General features: G+C 67.3%; 2 protein-coding genes and 1 long non-coding RNA gene across 4 annotated transcripts; 2 read left to right on the forward strand and 1 right to left on the reverse strand.

Moving 5' to 3' along the window:
• Position 1: 1 nt before the first annotated feature.
• USP39 (ubiquitin specific peptidase 39) lies at positions 2-4,271 on the reverse strand. Its single transcript, XM_080568392.1, has 12 exons — positions 3,875-4,271; positions 3,466-3,535; positions 3,266-3,360; positions 2,650-2,786; positions 2,401-2,553; positions 2,077-2,302; positions 1,922-1,999; positions 1,721-1,788; positions 1,277-1,608; positions 521-656; positions 343-429; positions 2-242 (listed from the first exon to the last, which is right to left on the reverse strand). The coding sequence occupies exons 1-12, from the start codon at positions 4,254-4,256 to the stop codon at positions 195-197; spliced, it is 1,812 nt and encodes a 603-aa protein (XP_080424518.1). The 5' UTR covers positions 4,257-4,271; the 3' UTR covers positions 2-194.
• Positions 4,272-4,367: 96 nt separating this feature from the next.
• Positions 4,368-7,048, forward strand: LOC308182967 (UPF0561 protein C2orf68 homolog; the record flags this gene model as incomplete). Of its 2 annotated transcripts, none has more annotated exons than XM_080568396.1 (4): positions 4,368-4,561; positions 5,297-5,413; positions 6,557-6,692; positions 6,792-7,048. In XM_080568396.1, the coding sequence occupies 4 exons, from the start codon at positions 4,368-4,370 to the stop codon at positions 6,912-6,914; spliced, it is 570 nt and encodes a 189-aa protein (XP_080424522.1). In that variant the 3' UTR covers positions 6,915-7,048. The 2 variants fall into 2 exon arrangements, with proteins under 2 accessions (XP_080424522.1, XP_080424523.1); XM_080568397.1 differs by having other exon boundaries at positions 6,836-7,048.
• A 27-nt stretch (positions 7,049-7,075) lies between these two features.
• Positions 7,076-9,178, forward strand: LOC308182968. The gene is made up of 2 exons (XR_013942182.1): positions 7,076-7,462; positions 7,532-9,178. It is a non-coding gene; the product is annotated as an uncharacterized lncRNA (long non-coding RNA).
• Positions 9,179-9,982: the final 804 nt, after the last annotated feature.

Consider the following 9,982-nt stretch of genomic DNA (forward strand, 5'->3'; position numbering starts at 1 on the left):
GTTTGGGGCCTCCCGTTTTTTTTTTTGTTTCTTTTTTCTTTGAAGTGGGGGTGGGCGGGTTCTCACACCTCCCCCGGCCACCCCAAAGCTGTGAAAACCACGCGTCACCTCCTGCGGCGGAACTGGGGCAAAAAGGGCGGAAAAAGGTTTAAAAAAATACAAGCGGAGTCCTTTAATGGGTGGCCCCGCAGGGCTCAGGCGCCTTGCTGGTTCGTCTCGTCCTCCTCGCGCCGCTTCCAGATCTGGGGGGTTGGGGGGGGGGAAACAGGGGGGTGAGCAACGTGGGGGGAAGTTTGGGGTGCGAGAGGTGTCCCCGCATCCCATCCCCCGGCGTCCCCTCACCTGGATGTAGGCCTCGGAAAGCGTGATCATCTGCGGCAGGATGTCGGTGACCTGCAGGTCCTGCAGCTCGTACCACTTCCCGGTGCCCTGCGAGGGGACACGAGGGGACACCGGTGACGCCGGGGGGCACCTTTTTGTCCCCCCCCGACACACACACACGCCCCGGAGGGCCACTCACGTGGTGCAGCACATGGATGCGGTAGGAGCCCTCGGAGGGTTTCCCGTCGTGCACGATGTTGGCGATGAGGTCGTAGGTGGTGTTGGTGTGCACCGCCTGCACCTCCTCCGACAGGTACTCCCGCAGGTCCACGTTGCTGCGGGGACGCGCCGTGGGCAACCACGCCACCCCAAACCCTCCCCCGGGGGTCCCCGCGCGCACCCCGGTTTGCAAAGGGTGGGCTCGGGCACCGGGGGAAGATCCCAAAGGCACCCCAAAAACCTGCACGCTCCGGTTTGCAAAGCCCAGGTTCAGGCACTGGGGGAGATCCCAAATGAACCCCAAAAATGCGCACAGCCTGCTTTGCAAAGCCTGGGCTTGGGCACAGGGGGAGATCCTAAAGGCACCCCAAAAATGTGAGCACCCTGGTTTGCAAAGGGTGGGTTTGGGCACCAGGGGAGATCCCAAAGGCACCCCAAAAACGTGTGCACGTTGCTTTGCAAAGCCCAGATTCGGGTTCCGGGGGAGATCCTAAAGGCACCCTAAAAACATGAGCACCCTGGTTTTCAAAGCCCAAATTTGGGCACTGGGGGAGATCCTAAAGGCACCCCAAAAACTTGGGCACCCTGGTTCGCAAAGCCTGGGTTCAGGCATGAGGGGAGATCCCAAAGGCACCCCAAAAACCTGCACACCCCAGCTTGCAAAGGACGGGTTCTGGCACCGGGGGAGCCCCTTTGGGGCCTTGAGGCACCCCAAAACCCCCGCGGGGGCACTCACGTGATGGGGAAGTTGACGATGGTGGGGTTTTTCTCCACGAAGAAGTTGTTCTTGGTGAAGCGCTTGATGCAGAAGATGAGGTAGGGCGGCAGCCTGGTGAGCTGGAAGCGCTTGAGGAAGTTCTCCTTGTAGGTCTTGTACTCCTTCTCGGTGGCGCCGTTGAACTTGGCCAGGATGCTGAAGAGGGGCACCTGGGGGATGATGAGCTGCTCCTTCTCGTCCTTGTAGAGCGGCGCCGTGGGCAGGTCCAGCGTCAGGTACATGAAGGTGGACTCCACCATCGTCTCCTGGTACTCGGCGTTCTGCAGCAGCTGCGCCTTCTCCTCGGCCGGCTGCGGGACCGGGCTCAGTGCGGGGCTGGCGGGCTGGGAAGCCCCCTCCCCGGGCTGGGGAAGCCCCTTCCCCGGGCTGGGGAAGCCCCCCCGACCCCCAGGGGACACTCACCAGGTCAGGGTGAGGCAGCTTTTTGGTGAAGATGCGCATGGAGCCCTGGAAGACGTCAGTGACGATGGCTGCGGGCACGGAATGGGGACGGTGGAGAAGACAGGAGCCAACCCCGGCTTCAAATGAGCATCACCCGCAGCCGTGACCCCCCCCCGGGGGACGTCACCCACCCAAAAGCCCCCCCCAAAGTCCCCCTCTCACTTTTCTTCTTCTTCTTGGTGCCGCCCAGGGCCGAGTGCAGCGCGTTGAGGAACCAGGAGAGGAAATCGACCCCGTCCCCTGCAAAGCAGGGGGAGAAATCAGAGCCGTGCCCACAACGGCAGCGCCTCCCGGCCGCGCCCAGCGCCGCCCCGCACCCTGCTTGGTGATCTGGAAGTTCTTCTTGCTGCACAGCACCACGGCCTGCAGCATCTCGTGGGGCGAGACGTGCGCCTTGAAGTTGCGCGGGTTCCACAGCTTCCGCATCAGCTCCCCGAAGCGCTGCACCAGCAGGAACATGATGTCCCCGGGCGGGCGCTTGATGCTCTTGTAGTTGTCCTCCTCCAGGAAGTAATTCCGCAGCGGGGGGACGTTGGACAGAGCCTGCGGGCGGGGACGGGGCGGGAGGCAGCCCCCTTACGGGTTTTTTGGTTTTTTTTTTGGGGCGTGCAGCCCCCCAAAACCCAGCCCGGGGGCCGTACCTGCAGCACGGCGTTGGCGTAGTCGTTGGCCTTGATGTTGTTGAGCCCCACGATGCCGGGCAGGTAGGTGGTGCCGTCGTAGGCGCGCGAAAGCTTGGCCTGCTTGTCCAGGTTGGAGATGTGCTGCGCGGTGAAGGTGGGCTTCAGCACGTACTGTGGGGACGGGGTGGGGAAAACGGCCTCAGCTGGGGGGCTCCCGGGGGCAGCCCCGGGGCCGGGCGGGCGGCACGGGGCCGCAGGGGGCCGCACCGTGATGTCCTCGAGGGAGGAGTCGATGATCTCGTAGTTGTCGGGCAGGCAGTAGAACTTGAGGGTGTGCAGGTTGAGGAAGACGTGGTGGCTGAGCTGCACGCTGTGGATGTAGGCGTGGGACTTCAGCCCCCGGCCTGCCAGAGAGAGGGACGAGGCGTCAGGGGCGGGGGGCAGGAGGGATGGGGAAAGGGCTCAGGGCACCCCAAAAAGCCCCAAAACCGCAAGGAAAAGGGACAGGAGGGATAGGGAAAGAGCTCAGGGTGCCCCCAAAAACCCCAAACCACAGGGGTAAGGGACAGGAGGGATGGGGGAAAAGGCTTAGGGTGCCCCAAAACCACAGGAGCAGGGACAGGAAGGAAGGGGAAAGGGCTGGGGGTGCCCCAAAAAGACTCAAAACCACAGGGAAAAGAGACAGAAGGGATGGGGAAAGGGCCTGGGGCACCCCAAAACCACTGGGGTGAGGAACAGGAGCAGAGACAGGAGGGGGAAAGGGCTTGGGACACCCTAAAGCCTTAGGGGCAAGGGATGGGAGGGATGGGGAAAGGGCTCGGGACACCCCAAACCCCCCCCAGAACCACAGCGGGGGGGCTGGGATGCTGCCCCCATTGCTCACCCTGGAAGTACTTCCCGCAGACCAGGCAGGCGTAGACGTTGATGTGGGACAGCGAGATGGAACACAGCTTCTCGAAGTCAAAATCCAGCACGCTCCTGGGGGGGGGGGGGGGTGGGGGGCAGAGCCGTGGGGTGGCTGCGGGACCCCCCCGGTGCGCCCGGTGCCCCCTCCCGGTGCCCGTTCCCCCGCCCCCCCCTCACTTGTTGATGGTGTCCAGGTAGGGGCAGTGGCGACTGCGCTGGTCCTCGGGGTCGAAGCGGCCATAGCGCACTGCGGGGGCACGGGGCTCGTTAGTGAGGGGCTTGTTAGCGAGGGGGTGGTGCCGACCCCCCCGGTGCCCCCCAATCCCATCCCGGTGCCCCCAGATCCAGCCCCGGTAAGCCCCAGATCCCACCCCAGTGCCTCCAGATCCCAACCCGGTGCCCCCACACTGAGCCCCGGTGACCCCAAATCCCACCCCAGCACCCCCCCCGGTGCCCCCCGGTTCCCGGTGCCTCTCCCCCGGATCCAGCCCCAGTGCCCCCCCCGATCCCACCCCAGTGCCCCCCGGTTCCCGGTGCCCCCCCCAGTTCCAGCCCCGGTACCCCCCAGATCCCCCCCCGCGCCCACCGGCGGGCTCGGGCTCGGGGTCGGACTCCCCCTCTGGCTCCCGTTCGCGCTTCACCCTCACGGGCCCGCTCCCGGCCCCGGCCCCGGGCCCGGCCCAGGCCCCGCTGCCGGCCCCCGGCTCCTTCCTGAGGCGCGCGGGGCCCCCCGCCAGGCCCGGCCCCGGGCCCCCGCCGCTCTCCGCCGCCTCCCGCTTGTCACGGCCCCGCTCCGCCTCCCGCCGGCCCCGGCCCCGCTCCGCCTCCCCCTCCCGGCGGCTCCGCGCCGAACCCCGCGCCGAGCCCGAGCCGGAGCCGGAGCCGGAGCCGGAGCCGGAGCCGCCCCCGCCCCCTCCCCCCCCCCGCTCCCGGTCCCGCTCCCGGTCCCGCTTCCCGCGGCTGGACATGGCCGCGCACTGCGCGTGCGCCGCGGCCCCACCGCGCAAGCGCAGAAGGAGGCGGGGCTTCGTCCTGCCCGCTGCGCACGCGCGCCGCCCTGCCCGTCTCCGCCCCCGCGCATGCGCGCTGCCGTGCCCTGCCGGCGGCCGGCGGGGGTTTTAAAGGGGCCGCGGCCCGGTACCGGCGGGGCCTCCTGCACCTCCCGGCGCCGCTTCATGGAGGCGGCCGCGGGGTGGCGCTGCCGCCGGCCGGGCGGGCGGCTCGATATGAGCCACGGCTTCGTGCGGCACATCCGCCGCAACCAGCTCGCCAGGTACCGGCACCGGGACCTCCGGCATCGCCAACCCTGCCCCCCTCAACCGGACGCACCCCCCCCCCGCGCGCCCCGGGTCCTCGATGCCACCGGCCGTGCCCCCCTGTGCCCCAACAACCCCCCCGGTACCCCCGGTACCCCCCCGGTACCCCCCCGGTACCCCAGTACTGCCCCCGGTACCCTCCCGGGACAATCCCCGGTACCCTAGTACCCCCCCGGTGTCCCGGGACCCTCCCGTATCTCCCCCGGTGCCCCAATACCCCCCCCCCCAGTGCTCCCCTGCCCCCCACGGTGTCCCAGTATCCCCCCCGGTACCATTCTAGTCCCTCCCAGTATCCTCCCGGTGCCCTAATACCACCTCCCGTACCCTCCCGGTACCCCGCCTTGTGCTCCCGTGCCCCCCTCGGTGCCCAAATACCCCCTCGGTACCATCCCGTACCCTCCCGGTACCCCGTTGGTACTCTCCGGTGCTCCCGTGCCCCCCTCGGTACCCCAATACCACCCCCCGTGCCCTCCCGGTACCCCCCCGGTACCCCAATACCCCCCCTCCGGTGTCCTCCCGGTACTCCCGTGCCCCCCCCCCGTGCTCCGCCATCCCCCCCGGTGCCCCTCCAGGACCCCCCCGCGCCCATTCCCAGTACCCCGTACCCCCCCCCGGTGACCCGTCCGACCCCCCGGTGCCCCCCCCCGGTGCCCCCCCCGGTACCGGCGGGCGCTGAGGGGCCGCTGCCCCAGGGACGCCTACGAGCGCTCGGTGCGGCAGGCGCGGGGGCGGGCGAGGGGGCGGCACACCGCGGCCCCCCCCCCGGCCCCGCCGCCCCGACCAGCCGGTGTACCGGCCCCGGCGGCCCGGTGAGAGGGGGGGGGCACCCACGGGGGGGAGGGGGCTGGGGACTGGGGGGGGGGGGCACCCAAGGGTGGGCACGGGCATGGGGGGGGGCACCCCGATAGGATGGGGGGGGCACCCAAAGGGGGGGCACCCCGATAAGGGGGGGGCGGTCCAGGGGGATTCGGGGGGGGGGCACCCAAGGGTGGGCATGGGGGGGGCACCCAAAGTGGGGGGGGCACTGCTGATAGATGGGGGGGGCACCCAAGGGTGGGCATGGGCATGGGGGGGGCACCCCGATAGGATGGGGGGGGGCACCCCGATAGGATGGGGGGGCACCCAATAAGGGGGGGGCACCCAATAAGGGGGGGGGCAGTCCAGGGGGATGTGGGGGGGGGGGCACCCAAGGGTGGGCATGGGCATGGGCATGGGGGGGGGCACCCAATGGGGGGGTCCTGGGGGCTTGGGGAGGGGGCTGGGGGGGCACCCATGGGTGGGCACGGGCATGGGGGGGCACCCAAGGGGGGGGGGGGCACCCCAGTAAGATGGGGGACACCCAATGGGGGGGGCGGCCCAGGGGACTTTGGGGGTGACTGGGGGGGCACCCAAGGGTGGGCATGGGCAGGGGGGGGCACCCAATGGGGGGGTAGGGGGGGCCTGGTGAACTGGGGGGGGCACCCCTATGGGGGGGGCACCCCTATGGGGGGGGGCCTGGTGAGCTTGAGGGGGGCACCCATGGGAGGGCATGGGAGGCACCCAGTAACGGGGGGGGCATGGGGGGGTCTTCGAGGGGGGGCGGGGGGGGCACCCAAGGGTGGGCATGGGGGGGGGCACAGTGTGGTGGGGGGGACATAGGGAGGGTCCCCAGGGTGGGCTTTGGGGTAGGGGGGGCACCCACAGTGAGCTGGGGGGCACCCAGGGGTGGGCGTGGGGGGGCACCAAGTAATGGGGGGGGGGGTCCCTAGGGTGGGCACCCAAGGGTGGGCTGGGTTGGGGGGGGGCAAGGGGGGGAATGGGGTGGGGGGGGCATCCCCAGTAACCGGGTGGGGGTCCCCAGGGTGTGGGGGGGGGCACCCAGAGGTGGTGATGGGGCTGGGGGGGGGGGGGGCACGGGGGGTGCCACCCGCAGTGACCCCTCCACCCCCCCCCCCACCCCGGGGTGGCCGCAGGGGGGGGGCGCCTCCGGCGACGGCACCGCGGGGTCCCCGCCCCCCCCCCACCCCCCCCGAGCCCCGCGGCCCCCGGCTCTTCTGCCTGGACTTCGAGGGGGACGACGGGCGCGTCACCAGCGTCATCGTGCACCAGGTGGGGACACGGGGGGGGGCGGGGGGGGGCCGGGGACGTGGGGACACCCCCCCGTGAGTGTCCCCCCCCCCGGCCCCGAAGTGACACCGGGTGCCGCAGGGGGACAGCGCCGAGGAGGTGACGCGGAGGGTGTGCGCCCGCAGCCCCCTGGAGCCCCCCCTGCGGCGCGCCCTGTGCCAGCGGGTGCAGGACGAGCTCAGCAAGCGCCAGGGGACGCGGTGACACCGGGGACGCGGTGACACCGGGGACACCCGCCGAGGACGCGGTGACACCGGGACGGCTGCCGTCACCTCCCCCCCCGGTCCCCGCTGCCGGGCGCTGGGGGGGGTGGGGGGGCAGTAAACGGGATGGAGGCCCCCCCGCGCGTGGCTGTGTCTGGGGAAACTGAGGCACGGGGGGGTGGGGGGGGGTCCCTGATGTCACCGCGGTCGGGGACCTCGCTGGCGGTGTCCCCCGCCATGCTGGGGACACGGGGGGGCATGCTGCCTCCGAGGGGGTGTGCCACCGCATCGCTGTCACCTCCCCAAGTGTCACCAGGTCCTTGTCACCTCCCCAAGTGCCACCAGGTTCCTGTCACCTCCCTGGGTGCCACCAGGTCCCCGAGGTCCCCATCCCCTCCCCGTCACGGCCACCAAGTCCCTGTCACTTCCCCGGTGCCATCAGGTCCCCAAGGTCCCCGTCCCCACCCTGGGTGCCATCACGTCCCCAAGGTCCCCATCTCCTCCCTGTCATGGCCACCAAGTCCCTGTCACCTCCTTGGGTGCCACCGGGTCCCCATCCCGTCCCCAGGTGCCACTACAGCCATAGGGTCCCCATCGTGTCCCCATTGGGGCCACCAGGTCCCTGTCCCCTCCCCAGGTGCCACCAGGGCCATCGGGTCCCCAGGGTCCCCATCCCCTCCCTGTCATGGCCACCAGGTCCTTGTCCCCTCCCTGGGTGCCACCAGCTCCCCAGGGTCCCCATCCCCTCCCTATCGGGTCCCTGCCCCCCCCGGGTGTCCCCACCTCGGTGGCAGGGCCACAGCACCCACGTCCTCGCCACCCGCCCCGCTGTCACCCTCGCGTGGCACAGAGGTGCCACCAGGACCGTGCCCCCAGATTAGGGGGGGGACAGGACAGGATTGGGCCCCCCCTGAGCCGCAGGTCGCGCTGTGTTGTTGTTGTAGGGTCTCCTCCAGGTGGGCTGTGATGGTTTATTGTGGTAGGGGCTCCCCGAATCAGGCCCCGCAGGGTTGTTATTGTAGGGTCTCCTGGGGGCGAGGCAGGGATATTTCTTATTGTAGGGTCTCCTTGGGGCGAGACATGGCCATATGTTATTGTAGTGTCTCCCTGGAGCAAGGCACGGTGGTTTGTTATTGTAGGGTCTCCCAACAGCGAGTCCTGCTGGTGTATTATTGTAGGGTCTTCTTGGAGCATGTTGTGCTGGTTTGTTATCGTAGAGTCTCCCTGCAGCGGATCCCAGAGGCCTGTTATTGTAGGGTCTCCCAAAATCAGGCCCCATGGGTTTGTTATTGATGGGTTGCCCTGGTGTAAGGCACGGTGGTTTGTTATTGTAGGGTCTTTCAACAGTGAGTCCTGGTGGATTGTTATCATTGGACCTTCATAAAGCAGATCCTGCAGCCTTATTTATTGTAGGGTCTCCCAGAGAGGGTCCTGCTGGTTTGTTATTGTAGAGTGTCCCTGGAGCAGCTCCTAGTGGCTTGTTATTGTAGGGTCTCATAGAGGAGGTTCCTACTGGTTTATTATTGTAGGGTCTCCTGAAAGCACCCTTGTTTATTGTAGGGTCTCCCTGGAGCAGCTCCTGGTGGTTTGTTATTGTAATGTCTCCCAGTGCTTGTCGTGTTGGCTTATTTTTATAGGGTCTCTCCAAGCAGGTCCTGGTGTTTATTTATTGTAGGGTTGTCCCGGAGCAGCTCCTGGTGGTTTGTTATTGTAGGGTCTCACAGAGGGGGTTCTTATTGGCTTGTTATTGTAGGGTCTTCCCAAGCAGCTCCTGGTGGCTTGTTACTGTAGTGTCTCCCAGTGCTTGTTGTGGTAGCTTATTTTTGTAGGGTCTCCCCAAGCAGCTCTTGTTGGTTTGTTGTTGTAGGGTCTCCCAGAACTTGCAGTGCTGGCTTATTTATTGTAGGGTCTCCTGGAGCAGATCTGAGTGGTTTGTTATTGTACGGTCTCCCATCACTTGCAGTGATGTCTTATTTACTGTAGGGTCTCCCAGAGTAGCTCGAGGTATTTATTTACTGTAGGGTCTCCAAAGCAACTCCAGGTTGTTTGTTATTGTAAGTTTTCTCAGAACTCACAGCACTGTCTTATTTACTGTAGGGTCTCCCAGAGCAGCTCCAGGTGGCTTGTTATTGTAGGGTCTCCCAGAACTCGCAATAATGCCTTATTTACCGTAGGGTCTCCCGGAGCAGCTCCAGGTGTTTATTTACTGTAGGGTCTCCTGAAGCAGCTCCAGGTGGCTTGTTATTGTAGGGTCTCCCATCATTTTCTTATTTACCGTAGGGACTCCCGGAGCAGCTCCAGGTGTTTATTTACCGTAGGGTCTCCTGGAGCAACTCCAGGTGGTTTGTTATTGTAGGGTCTCCCATCACCGTCTTATTTATTGTAGGGTCTCCTGAAGCAGCTCCAGGTGCTTTGTTATCGTAGGGTCTCCCAGCGCTCGTAACAATGTCTTATTTACCGCAGGGTCTCCCGGGGCCGTGTCACGGCGGGGTGGGGGGGGCTGCTGGTGGCCGGGGGGGCCGGGCCGGGGGGCGCGGGGGGGCCGCGGGGGGCGAGCCCCAGCCCCAGGGCGATGGCGAGCAGCAGCAGCAGCCCCACGGCCACCGCCCCCCCCCAGCACCAGCCGCCACCGCCGGTGCCCCGCGCGCTGCTGCCGCGCCACCGCCCGCGTGCTGCGCGTGAACGTCTCGCCCTGCGCACGGGGGGGGGGGGGGAGGAGATTGTAGGGTGGGGGGCACGTCCCCGTGTCCCCGTGTCCCCATACTGCCCGGGGGCACGTGGTCTTGTAGGGACCCCCCCACCGGGTTGTGGTTCCCCCCCACACACACTCAGGGCCATAACCCCCCCCCGGAAGAATGTCCCCATAATGTCCCCCCCACTGCTATAACCCGCCCCCCCCGGGATGTATGTCCCTATACTGTCCCCAAAGTGTCCCCCCCCCAGACCATAACTCCCCCAGAACAGTGTCCCCGTAGTGTCCCCATGGTGTTTTTCCCCCCCTGCCATAATCCCCCCAGCATGCACGTCCCCATAGTGTCCCCCCTAGGCTCCCACAGGATGCATGTCCCT

This window comes from Anser brachyrhynchus, assembly GCF_964034855.1.
Source record: "Anser brachyrhynchus genome assembly, chromosome: 26".
Taxonomy (NCBI): Eukaryota; Metazoa; Chordata; class Aves; order Anseriformes; family Anatidae; genus Anser; species Anser brachyrhynchus.